At 33.0% G+C, this 23461-nt stretch overlaps 1 protein-coding gene across 1 annotated transcript in view; it reads left to right on the top strand.

The window, feature by feature from the left end:
* LOC145292020 (dynein axonemal heavy chain 7-like) overlaps nucleotides 1-23461 on the top strand; it is a 475961-nt gene that overhangs the window by 62530 nt on the left and 389970 nt on the right. Inside the window, exons 3-5 of the mRNA XM_080138024.1 lie at nucleotides 8005-8140; nucleotides 8705-8807; nucleotides 9978-10082. Coding sequence (XP_079994150.1) covers nucleotides 8005-8140; nucleotides 8705-8807; nucleotides 9978-10082 — 344 coding nt within the window. The remainder of the gene's footprint in view (nucleotides 1-8004; nucleotides 8141-8704; nucleotides 8808-9977; nucleotides 10083-23461) is intronic.

Genomic DNA, 23461 nt, shown 5'->3' with positions numbered 1-23461 from the left:
TTACATATGCACATCTTTTAATATTTACATATGCAAACCTTTTAATATTTACATATGCACATCTTTTAATATTTAAATATGCACACCTTTTAATATTTAAATATGCATACCTTTTAATATTTACATATGCACATCTTTTAATATTTACATATGCACATCTTTTAATATTTACATGTGCACACCTTTTAATATTTACATATGCACATCTTTTAATATTTAAATATGCACACCTTTTAATATTTACATATGCACATCTTTTAAAATTTACATATGCACACCTTTTAATATTTACATATGCACACCTTTTAATATTTAAATATGAACACCTTTTAATATTTACATATGCACATCTTTTAATATTTACATGTGCACACCTTTTAATATTTACATATGCACACCTTTTAATATTTACATATGCACACCTTTTAATATTTACATATGCACATCTTTTAATATTTACATATGCACACCTTTTAATATTTAAATATGCACACCTTTTAATATTTACATATGCACATCTTTTAATATTTACATGTGCACACCTTTTAATATTTACATATGCACACCTTTTAATATTTACATATGCAGACCTTTTAATATTTACATATGCACATCTTTTAATATTTACATATGCACATCTTTTGATATTTACATATGCACACCTTTTAATATTTACATATGCACATCTTTTCATATTTACATATGCACACCTTTTAATATTTAAATATGCACACCTTTTAATATTTACATATGCACATCTTTTAATATTTACATATGCACACCTTTTAATATTTACATATGCACACCTTTTAATATTTACATATGCACATCTTTTAATATTTAAATATGCACATCTTTTAATATTTACATATGCACATCTTTTAATATTTAAATATGCACACCTTTTAATATTTAAATATGCACACCTTTTAATATTTACATATGCACATCTTTTAATATTTACATATGCACACCTTTTAATATTTACATATGCACATCTTTTAATATTTAAATATGCACATCTTTTAATATTTACATATGCACATCTTTTAATATTTAAATATGCACATCTTTTAAAATTTACATATGCACATTTTTTAATATTTAAATATGCACACCTTTTAATATTTAAATATGCACACCTTTTAATATTTACATATGCACATCTTTTAATATTTACATATGCACACCTTTTAATATTTACATATGCACACCTTTTAATATTTACATATGCACATCTTTTAATATTTACATGTGCACACCTTTTAATATTTACATATGCACACCTTTTAATATTTACATATGCACATCTTTTAATATTTAAATATGCACACCTTTTAATATTTACATATGCACACCTTTTAATATTTACATATGCACACCTTTTAATATTTACATATGCACACCTTTTAATATTTACATATGCACACCTTTTAATATTTAAATATGCACACCTTTTAATATTTACATATGCACATCTTTTAATATTTACATGTGCACACCTTTTAATATTTACATATGCACATCTTTTAATATTTACATATGCACATCTTTTAATATTTACATATGCACATCTTTTAATATTTACATATGCACACCTTTTAATATTTACATATGCACATCTTTTAATATTTACATATGCACATCTTTTAATATTTACATATGCAAACCTTTTAATATTTACATATGCACACCTTTTAAAATTTACATATGCAAACCTTTTAATATTTAAATATGCACACCTTTTAATATTTACATATGCACATCTTTTAATATTTACATATGCACGCCTTTTAATATTTACATATGCACATCTTTTAATATTTACATATGCACATCTTTTAATATTTACATATGCACATCTTTTAATATTTACATGTGCACACCTTTTAATATTTACATGTGCACATCTTTTAATATTTACATATGCACACCTTTTAATATTTACATATGCACATCTTTTAATATTTACATATGCAAACCTTTTAATATTTACATATGCACATCTTTTAATATTTACATATGCACATCTTTTAATATTTACATATGCACATCTTTTAATATTTACATATGCACATCTTTTAATATTTACATATGCACATCTTTTAATATTTACATATGCACATCTTTTAATATTTACATATGCACACCTTTTAATATTTACATATGCACATCTTTTAATATTTACATATGCACATCTTTTTATATTTACATATGCACATCTTTTAATATTTACATATGCACATCTTTTAATATTTACATATGCAAACCTTTTAATATTTACATATGCACATCTTTTAATATTTAAATATGCACACCTTTTAATATTTAAATATGCACACCTTTTAATATTTACATATGCACATCTTTTAATATTTACATATGCACATCTTTTAATATTTATATATGCACACCTTTTAATATTTACATATGCACATCTTTTAATATTTAAATATGCACACCTTTTAATATTTACATATGCACATCTTTTAAAATTTACATATGCACATCTTTTAATATTTACATGTGCACACCTTTTAATATTTACATATGCACATCTTTTAATATTTACATATGCACATCTTTTAATATTTACATATGCAAACCTTTTAATATTTACATATGCACATCTTTTAATATTTACATATGCACATCTTTTAATATTTACATGTGCACATCTTTTAATATTTACATATGCACATCTTTTAATATTTACATATGCACATCTTTTAATATTTACATATGCAAACCTTTTAATATTTACATATGCACATCTTTTAATATTTACATATGCACATCTTTTAATATTTACATATGCAAACCTTTTAATATTTACATATGCACATCTTTTAATATTTAAATATGCACACCTTTTAATATTTTAATATGCATACCTTTTAATATTTACATATGCAGATCTTTTAATATTTACATATGCACATCTTTTAATATTTACATATGCACACCTTTTAATATTTACATATGCACATCTTTTAATATTTAAATATGCACACCTTTTAATATTTACATATGCACATCTTTTAAAATTTACATATGCACACCTTTTAATATTTACATATGCACACCTTTTAATATTTAAATATGCACACCTTTTAATATTTACATATGCACATCTTTTAATATTTACATGTGCACACCTTTTAATATTTACATATGCACACCTTTTAATATTTACATATGCACACCTTTTAATATTTACATATGCACATCTTTTAATATTTACATATGCACACCTTTTAATATTTAAATATGCACATCTTTTAATATTTACATGTGCACACCTTTTAATATTTACATATGCACATCTTTTAAAATTTACATGTGCACACCTTTTAATATTTACATATTCACACCTTTTAATATTTACATATGCAGACCTTTTAATATTTACATATGCACATCTTTTCATATTTACATATGCACACCTTTTAATATTTAAATATGCACACCTTTTAATATTTACATATGCACATCTTTTAATATTTACATATGCACACCTTTTAATATTTACATATGCACACCTTTTAATATTTACATATGCACATCTTTTAATATTTAAATATGCACATCTTTTAATATTTACATATGCACATCTTTTAATATTTAAATATGCACATCTTTTAAAATTTACATATGCACATTTTTTAATATTTAAATATGCACACCTTTTAATATTTAAATATGCACACCTTTTAATATTTACATATGCACATCTTTTAATATTTACATATGCACACCTTTTAATATTTACATATGCACACCTTTTAATATTTACATATGCACATCTTTTAATATTTACATGTGCACACCTTTTAATATTTACATATGCACACCTTTTAATATTTACATATGCACATCTTTTAATATTTAAATATGCACACCTTTTAATATTTACATATGCACACCTTTTAATATTTACATATGCACACCTTTTAATATTTACATAGGCACACCTTTTAATATTTACATATGCACACCTTTTAATATTTAAATATGCACACCTTTTAATATTTACATATGCACATCTTTTAATATTTACATGTGCACACCTTTTAATATTTACATATGCACACCTTTTAATATTTACATATGCACATCTTTTAATATTTACATATGCACACCTTTTAATATTTACATATGCACACCTTTTAATATTTACATATGCAGACCTTTTAATATTTACATATGCACATCTTTTAATATTTACATATGCAAACCTTTTAATATTTACATATGCACATCTTTTAATATTTACATATGCACATCTTTTAATATTTACATATGCACACCTTTTAATATTTACATATGCACACCTTTTAATATTTAAATATGCACACCTTTTAATATTTACATATGCACATCTTTTAATATTTACATATGCACATCTTTTAATATTTACATATGCACACCTTTTAATATTTACATATGCATATCTTTTAATATTTACATATGCACACCTTTTAATATTTACATATGCACACCTTTTAATATTTACATATGCACATCTTTTAATATTTAAATATGCACACCTTTTAATATTTACATATGCACATCTTTTAATATTTAAATATGTACACCTTTTAATATTTACATATGCACATCTTTTAATATTTACATGTGCACATCTTTTAATATTTACATATGCAAACCTTTGAATATTTACATATGCACATCTTTTAATATTTACATATGCACACCTTTTAATATTTAAATATGCACACCTTTTAATATTTAAATATGCACATCTTTTAATATTTAAATATGCACATCTTTTAATATTTACATATGCACACCTTTTAATATTTACATATGCACATCTTTTAATATTTAAATATGCACACCTTTTAATATTTACATATGCACATCTTTTAATATTTACATATGCACACCTTTTAATATTTACATATGCACATCTTTTAATATTTACATATGCACATCTTTTAGTATTTAAATATGCACATCTTTTAATATTTAAATATGCACACCTTTTAATATTTAAATATGCACATCTTTTAATATTTAAATATGCACATCTTTTAATATTTACATATGCACACCTTTTAATATTTAAATATGCACACCTTTTAATATTTACATATGCACATCTTTTAATATTTAAATATGCACATCTTTTAATATTTAAATATGCACACCTTTTAATATTTAAATATGCACACCTTTTAATATTTAAATATGCACACCTTTTAATATTTAAATATGCACATCTTTTAATATTTACATATGCACATCTTTTAATATTTACATATGCACACCTTTTAATATTTACATATGCACATCTTTTAATATTTAAATATGCACACCTTTTAATATTTACATATGCACATCTTTTAATATTTACATATGCACACCTTTTACTATTTACATATGCACACCTTTTAATATTTACATATGCACACCTTTTAATATTTAAATATGCACACCTTTTAATATTTACATATGCACATCTTTTAATATTTACATATGCACACCTTTTAATATTTACATATGCACATCTTTTAATATTTACATATGCACATCTTTTAATATTTACATATGCACATCTTTTAAAATTTACATATGCACACCTTTTAATATTTACATATGCAGACCTTTTAATATTTACATATGCACATCTTTTAATATTTACATATGCACATCTTTTAATATTTACATATGCACATCTTTTAATATTTAAATATGCACATCTTTTAATATTTACATATGCACATCTTTTAATATTTACATATGCACACCTTTTAATATTTACATATGCACATCTTTTAATATTTAAATATGCACACCTTTTAATATTTACATATGCACATCTTTTAATATTTACATATGCACACCTTTTAATATTTACATATGCACACCTTTTAATATTTAAATATGCACACCTTTTAATATTTACATATGCATATCTTTTAATATTTACATATGCACACCTTTTAATATTTACATATGCACATCTTTTAATATTTACATATGCACATCTTTTAATATTTACATATGCACATCTTTTAATATTTACATATGCACATCTTTTAATATTTAAATATGCACATCTTTTAATATTTTCATATGCACACCTTTTAATATTTACATATGCACATCTTTTAATATTTACATATGCACATCTTTTAATATTTATATATGCACATCAAGTTATGAAGAGTAGATAGGGCCCGAGCAAAACCGGGCTGAACAGCTAGTAGAAATTAATTAACATTTACAAGCAAATTTATTGTTCGACAGAATACTCCAAAAACAGTTTTAAAAAAATCCTTATTCCATGGAGTTCCAAAGAAAGCTATTTTTGCTATTTTTCCCTTCAGAGGAAAGAAAGACATTAGCAAATTATTAGTATAGCCGAGCTAAGAATTTGCTGGTTATGGCATTAAATGAAACTGCACTTTATGATGGCTATTTATAAATGCCAAAAATGTGTTCATGTTGTTTAACGCATGTGAAAATAGGGAGTGTTTGGATTGAGTTCTTTTATTTGGTTGGGATTAATATTTTAATATATAAGTATTAATATTTATATTAGATTGAAGTTTACACGTGCTTGTATCGGGAAAACATTTAGAGAGAGAGAGAGAGAGAGAGAGAGAGAGAGAGAGAGAGAGAGAGAGAGAGAGAGAGAGAGGGAGAATGTGTTCAATACTGGACAATAACGGAGTTGATATAAATGAATTTTTGGTACAGTATGAATTTCTGTATCAAAAATTACAGAAATTTGGGATTATTCTACCAGAAGGAATCCAGGCCATTTTTGTTCTGAATGCAGTAAATGTATTGGAGGAAAACAAAAAATAGCAAGAACCAGATGTTTAAGCTTAACATATGCAACAATGAAAGATACACCGAAGAAAGTATTTTCTGATATTTCATCAACAAAATGTAAAACTATTCTTGTTATCAAAAATGAATAAAAACATGATAGGGTATATAAAGTACATCGTAAGGACAGACATGGTAAGATAATGCGTCCTTTTAAATGTAATTCAACTAAGCATTTTACCCAAGAAATTGTATCAGTTTCTATTCTAGAAATAATGTCAACACTGTTTTGGGTTCAGACCAGGCGAACTTTAATTTGTTTAATATTGATTCATGTTATCGAACATTCATAAATGATTCTTATTCCAATGTAAAAATGTCACCCACTTCTCTCTCTCTCTCTCTCTCTCTCTCTCTCTCTCTCTCTCTCTCTCTCTCTCTCTCTCACACACACACACACACACACACACACACACACACACACACACACACACACACACACACACACACACAGAGGATCATATGCATTGGCACTAACACACACAATGCCTTAATTCTTTTACACTGTCGTCTGCTGGTTCACACTGATTGAAAACAAACATATAAACACATCTTTTTGAAAATGCCAAACATTTCTCACTGAATTTTCTACAATAAAACAAATGAACATTAACTGTTATTAATAATTTTCAATCCCAATTTTTGTATTTGAGTTAGGAAGTTTTGATAACGACTTTTTTTGACATGTGGATAATTCACAGCCCCTTGTCAACACAGACTTCCTTATCTCAGCTAATGAATCTTCTGGTTCTGCAAGGACTCTCGAACTATGAACAAACATTGTTTTTCTATGTAAACTTCCAGGGTATATAAAGTACATCCTAAGGACAGACATGGTAAGATAATGCGTTCTTTTAAATGTAAGTCAACTAAGCATTTTACCCAAGAAATTGTACCAGTTTCAATTCTAGAAATAATATCAACACTATTTTGAATTCAGAGCAGGCGAACTTCAATTTGTTTAATATTGATTCATGTTATCGAACGTTCATAAATGATTCTTATTCCAATGTAAAAATTCCAATCTTGTGATTGAGACATAAATTAATATTTAATATTACTTTCGAAATTTATTGAAATTAAAAATAAATTGTTTGGTATTTTAAATGCAATATTTAAGCTGACAATTTCTACTTCTAGGGACATCCAAAAGATGGAAATATCCTCCACCAAGAAAGGCTGAAGATACCTTTTTAAACACAGGACAATTGGGAATTCTTCAAAAACCAAAGAAAGATCGTGAAAACTTCCGAAAATCATTAGTTGACATTATTCTGTGAGTATGGCATTTACACAATTGATAAAAAAATGCATTCATTGGTAATTTCTGCTTTTATAATTTGTTCATAAATCATTATAAAATACAATTTATGATTTCCTTTTTATTTTATAATTTTATTTTTATTGGTTTGGCTTTTTATTTTTAAATATGTCGACATTAACTTGTTTTGAATTAGAGACAGTAGCATGAAGAAGTCTGGTGATGCCCTGGTGATGACTGCGATCAACTCCTTAATTTTAAACTTCAAAATCTCAAGTATAAGTCCTAATACTGAGAAACATTATGAGAAAAGGAAATAGTTTGAATACGTTTTGCTCTTAAATTTGGATGCTTTCTCTACTAGAGACAGTACACATTTTTGATCAGTAAATAAAAGTATAATAAATAGAAAAGATAATCTTTTGTTTGTGTATTCTGTATGTTTTTTAAGTATGATAAACCAACATGAATTATCTGAAACCAAATGAGTAAATACTCTACTAAAACAGTAGATTCAAATAGATGACCTACTTCGATAACTTTTACTTACTTTAGTGTGTGATTTTTTTCCTCTTTCAGACAAGAAGACAAACCAAAAAAGCCAAGCACATCAATCTATGAAGGAGAATTACCCCTCATACATGCAACTTCAGCACCAACCATTGTAGAAAAAGATATTTTGGTGCGTTTTGCTGTTTATTGGTTTCATACAAACAAATAAGTAGACAATTTCAAATCAGTGCATTGTTTCGGTTCTTAAGATAAATTATTTTATAATAATTTAATTATTTATTATAAATTCCAACAAACTCCAACAAATCCTGTGAAGATTATATGTAAAGTGTATTAACATTCTCACACTTCAGTCTTGCAAGTTTGGGAAATCATTTACTTGAAACCTCTAGATGGATAAACAAATGTCCAATGAATGACAAATCCATCCATACAAAAATATATTCAGTTTTATTGACAACCAAAGAATTTATTTTAAAAATCACTCAAATAAATTTCAGTAGTGAGAAATGAATAAGTTGGAGTCTTGTCTGAAATTTGAAATGAAAAAAAGTCAGGTTGCACTTGCGCATTTTAGTCATGAATGTCCTTTCATTGTCTTTTCATTGCTTTATGTGACAAGCTAATAATAATTGTGACAGTTTCAAGTTAGTTGTTATTAGCAACAAGTCAAGTAGGCATTTTGTTATTCTGTGTTCTGTAGAACATTCAAAGTAAGAAAAAGGATTATTTTGTCGCTTCCCTCTGATTACAAGTGTAGTTGCACACTTCCTTTTTGACGGACTGGAATAGACTAATTGTGGGACTGGGGTATTTTGTATAAATATGATTTTGAATGGCTCTCAGTGATAAGTGCTAATAAACTGAAATAGGTTTTAAATATTGCAGAGGTGTGTCATTTCTACATTTCTAATTGGCTAGTCAAGTTTATATATTTTCCAATCAAATATTCAATATTTGCATACCATTTTATCTGTTTATTAAACATTAGTTCTATAAACATAAAATATATTTAATCAGTTATCAAAACATGGCATCCATAATACATGCTTACGAAAACTAAATATTTATACGTATAATAACTATTGCTGCTTCTAGTAACATTACAGAAAAAAATATATGTTAACTATGGGTATTCAGTCTATCTAAATCCATATTGCGGCTTACCGTTTTGACTGACACCAAATATGAAGCATAACTTTTAAATAAAGTTTATGAATTATCATAAAATGTTACAAAATGTTTGTAAATTATCCAAAGGTTGTTCTTAGACCTTAAAAATATTCCATATGAGTAAATGTACATGCACTTACTGTCAATCATTTTAATTTCTTTTCAGAGGTATTATTATTATATTCATAATGGGATTGATACCGAACATGTTGCTCCAATGGAAAATTTGTGGCTACAAAATGTTTTTAAATTGGTTCCCCAAAATACAAGGGTAACTATGATTTACATTCTTTGAGTCCTTTCTTAATGTAATCTCTTTGTTTTATCAAATAGTTCCATTATTTGTGAATGTAATTTAGGCTTTTTAAGTTTTTTCCTAACAAGTCATTGCTTATTAAGGCTCAGAGACCACTCATGGATAAGAGTTATTGAGTTTGACAGGTATATAGTGAAACATTGAGGAGATTAGTAATGATGGTTCTAACTGGCAAGAAATTGATAATTTAAGAGGACGGCTTAACAGGAATTTGTTTAAATTGGACTTGAAAATGGCAATATATTCAGCCTGAAAGCAGATCCTCCTCATACTTTGTTTCACAGACGGTCAGTTCTTCGCAAAAAACATTGCTTATAGAAGTTCTGCTTAGTTCTAGATACACAGAAAGAGGAACTAAATTTATTGATTATAGTTGTAATTAAACGAGTTTTGTTGTGAGTGTTTTTTTTCTTTACAAGAGAGTCACCACTTATCAAGGCCGGAAGGCTACTCGAGGATAAGGATTAATGAATGTTAGGTGCTAGTGTAGTAGTTGTTGTTAATGACGTAAATTGGGTAGAATTTGATTATTTAAGGTGACGACTCAACAAAACTTGTTTACATTGGAATTGTAGTTAACCAAGAAGCATGCTAGCAGAACAGTGTTCCGCAGGTGGGTAGTTCTAGGAAAGAATCTTTGTTCATGGAATCTGCATTTATACTTAGGCACAGATAGAGAGTGGGGGAAATCATATACACTGGTTGTAGCTAGTCGAGTGTATTTTTGTGAAAGTTTGGCAATGAGGAACCATAGTCTAGCAGTATCCATGCAAATAACGATACAGCAGAGACAGGTTCGCAATGGCTCTTCTGTGGAAAAGAAGTTGCAAGGAAGAGAAAAGGGCATTCTACTAAGTTTCGAAGCTGGTTTTGAACTCTATCAGGGCAGGATAGGGCGCATCGAGCAGTTTCTGCACAGATGTAGCAATATTACTCCATTTTAGGATGTACATGATTCTTTTAAGGTAGAAGATTGCATTGGCAGTGAAGTACCTACTGGAGTAGTAAAATGATCCAACCATTTTGCCAGCGATCTTGACAACAGATTTGATGCATGTGTTCTATTTCAGATCAGAAGTGGATGTCAGTCCCATAAGCTTGTCAAAACATAGAACTTCCCTAAGATGAGATCCGTTCATTTCAATTGGGGCTATAGATGGCAGTCAGAGCTATTATGAGGAAAGGAGAAAGGCTTGGTTTTAAATGCATTAAAATGAACTAGCCACCTTCCCTCGCCCCTTTGCACCACAGAAGAGAGAGATTCAGAAAGATGTTAGTCATTGCTGGTTTTTGAAGTATTGTCATAGATTGTGGTGTCCTCTGTGTAAATGTCTACGAATGATCTAAGAATGTGATTTGGGAGATTATTGATGAAGATCAGGAAGACAGTTGAGCTCAAGATGAAACCTTGAGGGACACCAGCATGATTGCTATGAGTTTCTAATTTCTACCCATCAATGACTACTCTTAGAAGCCTATCAGAGAGAAAGGATTTAATAATTGAGAGGACATTTCCAGCTATTCTATAGTTGGCAATCTTGTGAAGCAGACTTTTATGCTATACCCTATCATTGATATGTCAAGACTAATGTTTGATATTACAGTTAGCACATCTGCTGTAGATCTTGCAGAACGGAAATCATATTGCATGTCACTGAGCAAGTTATTTTTGCTGAAGTGGTTGACTACTCTATTTATCACAGATTCAAGCAACGTATGGCACATAAGAGACTGATTGGTCTATATTAAGAGGGAGATCACTGATCTCCAGAATTTTTAAATGCACTGATGAGGTTTTCTAGGGCGTTAGGAAGTATTTCTCCTGATGGCAACATTTAAATTGTAAGTATGGGAGCTACTTCCAGATGAAGCTTTTTTGAGCACTATGATTGGAATGCCATTGGGCCAGTTGCTTTACTGGAATAAAGATTGAAGCTCAGTCGAGCACCTGCCATAAAAATAAAGATAGAGAAAAACTAGTAGTGTTTATTCTTTAAAAAATAGGTTTAAGAAGTCAGTTTTGTATGCTGTCAAAGCAGGAAAGATTGCTATGAACAGCATCTCTCTAGGTGTGACATGGTACTCAATCTTAGGGTGTATTTGGCTTTTATACACGGAAAGGATTGCATCAGGAGGATACTTTGTGGAGTGGTAGAATGATCTTACCATTTTTCTAGCAACCTTGACAACAGATTTCATCTAATTCTTCCATTTCATGTTTTCAGTAAGTCCATTTCTAGAGTCAGTCCTTGATGCTTATCAGAGCAAGGGTTTTCATCAAGGTGAGGGTCATTCATTTCAATTAAGGTAAAGTGATGATCAGAGTATTGGTGATGAAAGAAGAGAAAGGTTTGGTATTAGACATATTAAAAGTAATCAGCCACCTTTTCTCCACTGCATCACATGTTCGAGGTCAGAAGAGAGAGAAAGATTTTTTCAAAGTGTTGCCATAGATGGTGATGAATGATCTTAGAATGTGATTTGGGAAATCATTGATGAAGATCAGAGAGAAGGTTAAGCTGAGAATAAATCCTTTAGGCACATCAATGTTGATACTATGAGTCTTGGATTTATACCCATCAATGACTATTTTTGTGAACCTATCAGAGAAAAAGGATTTGATAGTTCAGAGGAGATTACTAGATATTACATTGTTAATAATCTCGTGAAGTAGTCCTTTATTCAAAACTTTATCAAAGGCTTTTGATATGTTAAGAGCTATTGCTCCAGAAACAAAGCCCTTCATTAATAGATTCACTAATCCTGTGCGATCTTATAGCCATCAAATCAACTGTTGGTCTTACAGGATAAACCCCATATTGCTTGTTATTGAATAACTGTTTCTGCTGAAGTGGTTGACAAATTCTTGATTTATCATGGATTCAAACAACTTATTCATGATACGCAGGAAATATATTGGTTTGTAGGGAGATACAGAAGACCTATCTCAAGTATTTTTAAATACTGGTCAGACATGAAGTTTTCCAAGCTAGTTCTGTAGAGTTTGGAAAATTATAGTTTACTGCTCAAGTATGAGCGAAATGCTAACTCTCTTCCCTTAATTTGGCTCTTTATATTCAGTAACTCTCACCAGTTCATGTGGCTTATCTCATCCTTCTCTATAAAACACGTCACACTTTTCACGTTTTCCCAAAATAGTAGCAGCAAGAGCAAACCTTTTGCTTCTTTGAGGTTGTTTGTAGTATTACTACTACACTTCTTCCTGATCCTATGATCATGCCTGAAACATTTAGGAAGTGGTCTTTTGCACCGTGTGTTTCTCTGAAGCAGTACAGTTACTGGGTCTCCATTTGAAGTGTCATCAGAAGAGACATCACCTGAATTCATGCTGGGTGTCTGTTAACTTCATCCCTCTCAAATTGTCACAAATCTTTCACTCATTTTCTCTGAAGACATGTCAGAACGGACCATAAGCAGGCCTGGTCATACTATTGGTCGTAGAACTTTTACATGTCATGGAATTCCATTGACCGATATGTTTTGTGTACTGGTAATTTGGGTCACACATCTCACTCCATACGTTGTAGTACTTCTTCCATGTGAAGCCTTTACTCACTCCATATGTTGTAGTACTTCTTCCATGTGAAGCCTTTACTCACTCCATACGTTGTAGTACTTCTTCCATGTGAAGCCTTTACTCACTCCACACGTTGTAGTACTTCTTCCAAGTGAAGCCTTTACTCACTCAATACGTTGTAGTACTTCTTCCATGTGAAGCCTTTACTCACTCCATATGTTGTAGTACTTCTTCCAAGTGAAGCCTTTACTCACTCCACACGCTGTAGTACTTCTTCCATGTGAAGCCTTTACTCACTCCATACGTTGTAGTACTTCTCCCATGTGACGCCTTTACTCACTCCATACGTTGTAGTACTTCTTCCATGTGAAGCCATTACTCACTCCACACGTTGTAGAAGACTTTACTCACTCCACACGTTGTAGTACTTCTTCCATGTGAAGCAATTACTCACTCCACACGTTGTAGTACTTCTTCCAAGTGAAGCCTTTACTCACTCCACACGTTATAGTACTTCTTCCATGTGAAGCCTTTACTCACTCCATACGTTGTAGTACTTCTTCCAAATGAAGTCTTTACTCACTGCATACGTTGTAGTACTTCTTCCATGTGAAGTCTTTACTCAGTCCATACGTTGTAGTACTTCTTCCATGTGAAGCCTTTACTCACTCCATACGTTGTAGTACTTCTTCCATTTGAAGCATTTACTCACTCCACACGTTGTAGTACTTCTTCAATGTGAGGCCTTTACTCACTCCACATGTTGTAGTACTTCTTCCAAATGAAGTATTTACTCACTCCATACGTTGTAGTACTTCTTCCATGTGAAGTCTTTACTCACTCCATACGTTGTAGTACTTCTTCCATGTGAAGCCTTTACTCACTCCATACGTTGTAGTACTTCTTCCATGTGAAGTCTTTACTCACTCCACACGTTGTAGTACTTCTTCCATGTGAGGCCTTTACTCACTCCACATGTTGTAGTACTTCTTCCAAATGAAGTCTTTACTCACTCCATACGTTGTAGTACTTCTTCCATGTGAAGTCTTTACTCACTCCATACGTTGTAGTACTTCTTCCATGTGAAGCCTTTACTCACTCCATACGTTGTAGTACTTCTTCCATGTGAAGTCTTTACTCACTCCACACGTTGTAGTACTTCTTCCATGTGAGGCCTTTACTCACTCCACATGTTGTAGTACTTCTTCCAAATGAAGTCTTTACTAACTCCATACGTTGTAGTACTTCTTCCATGTGAAGTCTTTACTCACTCCATATGTTGTAGTACTTCTTCCATGTGAAGTCTTTACTCACTCCATACGTTGTAGTACTTCTTCCATTTGAAGCCTTTACTCACTCCATACGTTGTAGTACTTCTTCCAAGTGAAGCCTTTACTCACTCCACACGTTGTAGTACTTCTTCCATGTGAAGCCTTTACTCACTCCATACGTTGTAGTACTTCTTCCAAGTGGAGCCTTTACTCACTCCACACGTAGTAGTACTTCTTCCATGTAAGGCCTTTACTCACTCCACATGTTGTAGTACTTCTTCCAAATGAAGTCTTTACTAACTCCATACGTTGTAGTACTTCTTCCATGTGAAGCCTTTACTCACTCCATACGTTGTAGTACTTCTTCCATGTGAAGTCTTTACTCACTCCACACGTTGTAGTACTTCTTCCATGTGAGGCCTTTACTCACTCCACATGTTGTAGTACTTCTTCCAAATGAAGTCTTTACTAACTCCATACGTTGTAGTACTTCTTCCATGTGAAGTCTTTACTCACTCCATACGTTGTAGTACTTCTTCCATGTGAAGTCTTTACTCACTCCATACGTTGTAGTACTTCTTCCATTTGAAGCCTTTACTCACTCCATACGTTGTAGTACTTCTTCCAAGTGAAGCCTTTACTCACTCCACACGTTGTAGTACTTCTTCCATGTGAAGCCTTTACTCACTCCATACGTTGTAGTACTTCTTCCAAGTGGAGCCTTTACTCACTTCACACGTAGTAGTACTTCTTCCATGTAAGGCCTTTACTCACTCCACATGTTGTAGTACTTCTTCCAAGTGAAGCCTTTACTCACTCCATACGTTGTAGTACTTCTTCCATGTGAAGCCTTTACTCACTCCATACGTTGTAGTACTTCTTCCATGTGAAGCCTTTACTCACTCTATACGTTGTAGTACTTCTTCCAAGTGGAGCCTTTACTCACTCCACACATTGTAGTACTTCTTCCATGTGAAGTCTTTACTCATTCCATACGTTGTAGTAATTCTTCCAAGTGAAGCCTTTACTCACTCCATACGTTGTAGTACTTCTTCCATGTGAAGCCTTTACTCACTCCATACGTTGTAGTACTTCTTCCAAGTGGAGCCTTTACTCACTCCACACGTTGTAGTGCTTCTTCCATGTGAGGCCTTTACTCACTCCACATGTTGTAGTACTTCTTTCAAGTAAAGCCTTTACTCACTCCATACGTTGTAGTACTTCTTCCATGTGAAGCCTTTACTCACTCCATACGTTGTAGTATTTCTACCAAGTGGAGCCTTTATTCACTCCACACATTGTAGTACTTCTTCCATGTGAAGCCTTTACTCACTCCATACGTTGTAGTACTTCTTCCAAGTGAAGCCTTTACTCACTCCATACGTTGTAGTACTTCTTCCAAGTGGAGCCTTTATTCACTCCATACGTTGTAGTACTTCTTCCATGTGAAGCCTTTACTCACTCCATACGTTGTAGTACTTCTGTTACATAGCATTATCATCGAAGTTATCACTAGGGTTATCATAGAGGGGCACCAAATTTACGTTTGGTGTATAACATAAAAGGGGAGGACCATAATTGTATTTGTTGTCATGGAATGATTATTATTAGAATGAAAGGAGATTCCGTGTGCGTATGATCGTCTAGTTTCATATGCGGTTGTGTGTGTTCATCTCTAATTGTTCATATGCTTTTCTGTGTGTGTTACATGCATTTTCTTCGACATACCTTACTTCATGTGTCATCGATGTGATCCATCTGGAATTCATCTTCTCTAGAGCGGGAGACTGGTACCTGTTAGACAAAGATTTATCACTCCAAGACGATGAATGGGTTTTATAGTTTTTTATTTACCTCCCAGATGTCGACACAGAATATGGAAGTAAATCTTGCTTGCTTTGAACACGTCAGCGTCCCCCACTCCCAGTGAAGGGGAGGGAACAGCTATTAAGCCGTCCGTCTTCTTCAAAGCCCAAATCCAGTCTCGCAGATCTAGCCAACCTGACCACGTCACGCATACGTAATCTGGTCAGCTGACCCTCGGTTCTGGTAAACGTGTCTACACTCCACGTTCACTCACCTCTCTCTCTCTCTCAATCCATTTTGTAACATTCCTTCCAGCCCTTTTTATCAAAATGTATGGCGAAGGCATACATTTTCTACTTCCCACATTTACTAAGAATGGGATATATATGCTCACCCCACTGGCAAAGAAAACTTTCATACCTTTATTCAATAATTAATAACATATACTAAGTAAAATAATATCAACAAATAATACCATGTGGCGCTAATCCTTGCGCCCTCGAAGGTCCACAACTCCCTGTGACCCCATGATCTCTTCATAATTTAAATCAGAATTTCAGGAGCATCCTTTACTCCTGTCGACACTACGCGTGATCGATAAATTCTCGGCAATCAACCGAATAATAAAATCGAGGTCCATCTGCCTCTTCAAAACGGACTATCATCGTCCTTGGCTTTACAGATCAGCTTTTCTTCCCATAGGTAGCACACAAAAAAAAATGTTCCCATCCCAAGCCTTATCCTATTCATCATAAGCCTACTCTTATTACTAGTATTTTGTGGGAAACAAAAAACCTCTTAACATTCCTTATGGTGGGTAGCCTTCTATTTTCCTAAGTACTTGCATACATATTTCATTCATCTTCTCTTGAGCGATTCGTAACATAATGGCCACGTCAGCCATTGCACCCCCTCTGCCCCTTACGCCATGTCAGAGGGCATTTCATTTGCTCCCCGAAGTTGATTACAACTAGATCCGCTCACGCTGGACAGAATACATTCCGTTTACTGCTATGTCAGAAAAAACTTTTTTTTTTCCAAAGTCGGTAAGCGCAACCTGCCTTGAAGACACATAGCTTCACGGAAAACATCGGATTTCCACACATGAAGTACTCAAAGTTGCTCCATGTTGATTCTACTCGAAATCAATAGACACCACGATAAAAAAAAAATAAAATTCGAATCACTTCTCGAGAATAATGAAATTAATAACTACCCATGTAATTCAACACCTCTCCAAAATTCTAACATGCTTGCCACAAAATTAAAATTCCATTCACGCCCCACTTTTTCTTTCATTTCTTCATCTAGTTTATTTAACCCTATATTTATCCTTTTTTTTCTACCTTACGTATGTGGTCAAAACGTCACTCATGTCGAATAGAACATTTATTCTACATTTCGAAAATTAAAATTAATACCGACTGAACTATTGACTCTTCCGAAACTTAAGAACTAGTTGATCCCTTATACATAACCCAGTAGTGTTTTTTTTTCTTTTTTTTTTCTAGACATTTTATTTCTGTTTTTCTTGTTCTTTTTTTTTCTTTTTCCTTTTTTTCCCCATGGTAACCAAAGTTCTTTTTTTTTCTTCTTTTTTTTCTTTTAAACCGACCCTTGCTAGGTGGTCTGGTCAGTTACGGCACCAAATTGAACGTTTGGTGTATAACATAAAAGGGGAGGACCATAATTGTATTTGTTGTCATGGAATGATTATTATTAGAATGAAAGGAGATTCCGTGTGCGTATGATCGTCTAGTTTCATATGCGGTTGTGTGTGTTCATCTCTAATTGTTCATATGCTTTTCTGTGTGTGTTACATGCATTTTCTTCGACATACCTTACTTCATGTGTCGTCGATATGATATATCTGGAATTCATCTTCTCTTGAGCGGGAGACTGGTACCTGTTAGACAAAGATTTATCACTCCAAGATGATGAATGGGTTTTATAGTTTTTTATTTACCTCCCAGATGTCGACACAGAATATGGAAGTAAATCTTGCTTGCTTTGAACACGTCAGCGTCCCCCACTCCCAGTGAAGGGGAGGGAACAGCTATTAAGCCGTCCGTCTTCTTCAAAGCCCAAATCCAGTCTCGCAGATCTAGCCAACCTGACCACGTCACGCATACGTAATCTGGTCAGCTGACCCTCGGTTCTGGTAAACGTGTCTACACTCCACGTTTACTCACCTCTCTCTCTCTCTCTCTCAATCCATTCTGTAACACTTCTTCTATGTGAAGCCTTTACTAACTCCACACGTTGTAGTACTTCTTCCATGTGAAGCCTTTACTCACTCCATACGTTGTAGTACTTCTTCCATGTGAAGCCATTACTCACTCCACACGTTGTAGAAGACTTTACTCACTCCACACGTAGTAGTACTTCTTCCATGTGAATCCTTTACTCACTCCACACGTTGTAGTACTTCTTCCATGTGAAGCCTTTACTCACTCCACACGTTGTTGTACTTCTTCCAAGTGAAGCCTTTACTCACTCCACACGTTGTAGTACTTCTTCCATGTGAAGCCTTTACTCACTCCACACGTTGTAGTACGTCTTCCATGTGAAGCCTTTACTCACTCCACACGTTGTAGCACTTCTTCCATGTGAAGCCTTTACTCACTCCACACGTTGTAGAAGACTTTACTCACTCCACTCGTTGTAGTACTTCTTCCATGTGAAGCCTTTACTCACTCCATACGTTGTAGTACTTCTTCCATGTGAAGCCTTTACTCACTCCACATGTTGTAGTACTTCTTCCAAGTGAAGCCTTTACTCACTCCACACGTTGTAGTACTTCTTCCAAGTGAAGCCTTTACTCACTCCATACGTTGTAGTACTTCCTCCATGTGAAGCCTTTACTCACTTCATACGTTGTAGTAGTTCTTCCATGTGAAGCCATTACTCACTCCACACGTTGTAGAAGACTTTACTCACTTCACACGTTGTAGTACTTCTTCCATGTGAAGCCATTATTCACTCCACACGTTGTAGAAGACTTTACTCACTCCACACGTTGTAGTACTTCTTCCAAGTGGAGCCTTTACTCACTCCATACGTTGTAGTACTTCTTCCATGTGAAGCCTTTACTCACTCCATACGTTGTAGTACTTCTTCCAAGTGAAGCCTTTACTCACTCCACACGTTGTAGTACTTCTTCCATGTGAAGCCTTTATTCACTCCATACGTTGTAGTACTTCTTCCAAGTGAAGCCTTTACTCACTCCATACGTTGTAGTACTTCTTCCAAGTGAAGCCTTTTCTCACTCCACACGTTGTAGTACTTCTTCCAAGTGAAGCCTTTACTCACTCCATACGTTGTAGTACTTCTTCCATGTGAAGCCTTTACTCACTCCATACGTTGTAGTACTTCTTCCAAGTGAAGTCTTTACTCACTCCAGACGTTGTAGTACTTCTTCCATGTGAAGCCTTTACTCACTCCATACGTTGTAGTACTTCTTCCATGTGAAGCCTTTACTCACTCCATACGTTGTAGTACTTCTTCCATGTGAGGCCTTTACTCACTCCATACGTTCTAGTACTTCTTCCATGTGAAGCCCTTACTCACTCCATACATTGTAGTACTTCTTCCAAGTGAAGCCATTACTCACTTCATACGTTGTAGTACTTCTTCCAAGTGAAGCCTTTACTCACTTCATACGTTGTAGTACTTCTTCCAAGTGGAGCCTTTACTCACTCCATACGTTGTAGTACTTCTTCCATGTGAAGCCTTTTCTCACTCCATACGTTGTAGTACTTCTTCCAAGTGAAGCCTTTACTCACTCCATACGTTGTAGTACTTCTTCCATGTGAAGCCTTTACTCACTCCATACGTTGTAGTACTACTTCCATGTGAATCTATTACTCACTCCACACGGTGTAGTACTTCTTCCATGTGAAGCCTTTACTCACTCCACACGTTGTAGTACTTCTTCCATGTGAAGCCATTACTCACTCCACATGTTGTTGAAGACTTTACTCACTCCACACGTTGTAGTACTTCTTCCAAGTGAAGCCTTTACTCACTCCATACGTTGTAGTACTTCTTCCATGTGAAGCCATTACTCACTCCACACGTTGTAGAAGACTTTACTCACTCCACACGTTGTAGTACTTCTTCCATGTGAAGCCTTTATTCACTCCATACGTTGTAGTACTTCTTCCATGTGAAGCCATTACTCACTCCACACGTTGTAGAAGACTTTACTCACTCCACACGTTTTAGTACTTCTTCCAAGTGAAGCCTTTCGTAACTCCATACGTTGTAGTACTTCTTCCTTTACACACACTTGATCACCTATTTTGAAGACAGCCTTCTGTTAATTGTATGCCGGTGCTGATGTTCCAGATTTCTTTTAGCTGTATGCAGTTCTGATAGACCAAGTTGGTAGGTGCTGCAGCAGAGGATATGTCATCCATTTGTAAGACATTGTATTCTGGTATAGTACACCATTATCTAGCAGTGATACTTTTTACAGTTCTGTGACATTGCTTGATGATGCCATTACCAGAGAAAATGTAGGCACAGTGGAATGGAAGTAAGATTTTCAACTTATCTAAAAAGGTTTCATGTTATATAATGTATAAAGTGTATGCTATCGTGGAGGAAATGGACAAAACACAGGATGGACTTTTTGACTGTTTTACAAGGCATGAGCGCACATGGAAATTATCATTTGTGATGATATTTAAAAATGATCTTGACCATGTAAAAATAATCATTTGTGATGCTATTTAATACGGGGCTTGGCCACATGGAAGTTATCATTTTTCATGATATTTAAAGTAGGATTTGACCACGTGAAAAGTTATGATTTATGATGATATATAAAGCAGGGCTTGACTGCATGGGAGTTATTATTTGTAATTATGGTTAAAGCAGAGCTTCACTGCATGAAGGTTATCATTTTTTATTATATTTAAGGAAAGGACTTGAGCGCATAGAAGTTACATGTTTAATGATATTAAAAGTGAGGGTTGATCACATAGAAATTATCATATGTGATGATATGTAAAAAAGAACTTGACTGGGTGAAGGTTATGATTTGAGATGATATCACAAACAGGGCTTAACCGCATTAAAATTATCAGTTTTCATAATATAAAAAGAGGGGCTTGACTGCAACAAAGTTATCATTTGTGTCCATATTTAAAGCGAGGTTTGATCGTGTTGAAGTTATCATTTGTGTCCATATTTAAAGCGAGGTTTGATCGTGTACAAGTTATCATTTGTGTTGATATTTAAAGCAAGGTTTTATCGTGTTGAAGTTATCATTTGTGTTGATATTTAAAGCGAGGTTTGATCGTGTTGAAGTTATCATTTGTGTTGATATTTAAAGCGAGGTTTGATCGTATGGAAGTTATCATTTGTGTTGATATTTAAAGCGAGGTTTGATCGTGTTGAAGTTATCATTTGTGTTGATATTTAAAGCGAGGTTTGATCGTGTGGAAGTTCTCATTTGTGTTGATAATTAAAGAGAGGTTTTATCATGTGGAAGTTATCATTTGTGCTGATATTTAAAGCGAGGTTTGATCGGATGGAAGTTATAATTTGTGTTGATATTTAAAGCGAGGTTTGATCGTGTTGAAGTTATCATTTGTGTTGATATTTAAAGCGAGGTTTGATCGTGTTGAAGTTATCATTTGTGTTGATATTTAAAGCGAGGTTTGATCGTATGGAAGTTCTCATTTGTGTTGATATTTAAAGCGAGGTTTGATCGTGTTGAAGTTATCCTTTGTGTTGATATTTAAAGCGAGGTTTGATCGTATTAAAGTAATAATTTGTGTTGATATTTAAAGCGAGGTTTGATCGTGTTGAAGTTATCATTTGTGTTGAGATTTAAAGCGAGGTTTGATCGTGTTGAAGTTATCATTTGTGCTGATATTTAAAGCGAGGTTTGGACGTGTTGAAGTTATCATTTGTGTTGATATTTAAAGCAAGGTTTGATCGTATGAAAGTTATAATTTGTGTTGATATTTAAAGCGAGGTTTGATCGTGTTGCAGTTATCATTTGTGTTGATATTTAAAGCGAGGTTTGATCGTGTTGAAGTTATCATTTGTGTTGATATTTAAAGCGAGGTTTGATCGTGTTGAAGTTATCACTTGTGTTGATATTTAAAGCAGGTTTGATCGTGTGGAAGTTATCATTTGTGTTGATATTTAAAGCGAGGTTTGACCGTGTTGAAGTTATCATTTGTGTTGATATTTCAAGCGAGGTTTGATCGTGTTGAAGTTATCATTTGTGTTGATATTTAAAGCGAGGTTTGATCGTATGATCGATTTTACAGCAGGTTTGATCGTGTGGAAGTTATCATTTGTGTGGATATTTAAAGCGAGGTTGGCCGAGTGAAAGTTATCATTTGTGTAGATATTTAAAGCGAGGTTTGACCGTGTGGAAGTTATCATTTGTGTTGATATTTAAAGCGAGGTTTGACCGTGTGGAGGTTATCATTTGTGTTCTTATTTAAAGCGACGTTTGACGTGTGGAAGTTATCATTTGTGTTGATATTTACAGCGAGGTTTGACCGTGTGGAAGTTATCATTGGTGTGGATATTTAAAGCGAGGTTTGACCGTGTGGAAGTTATCATTCGTGTATATATTTAAAGCAAGCTTTTACCGGGTGGAATTATCATTTGTGTGGATATTTAAAACAAGGTTTGACCCTGTGGAAGTTATCATTTGTGTTGATATTTACAGCAATGTTTGACCGTGTTGA

The sequence above is a fragment of the Euprymna scolopes genome, chromosome 13 (assembly GCF_053919585.1).
Source record: "Euprymna scolopes isolate OS-2025 chromosome 13, ASM5391958v1, whole genome shotgun sequence".
NCBI lineage: Eukaryota > Metazoa > Mollusca > Cephalopoda > Sepiida > Sepiolidae > Euprymna > Euprymna scolopes.
The sequence above is the reverse complement of the archived record's forward strand: the minus strand, read 5'-3'. Positions and strand labels throughout refer to the sequence as shown.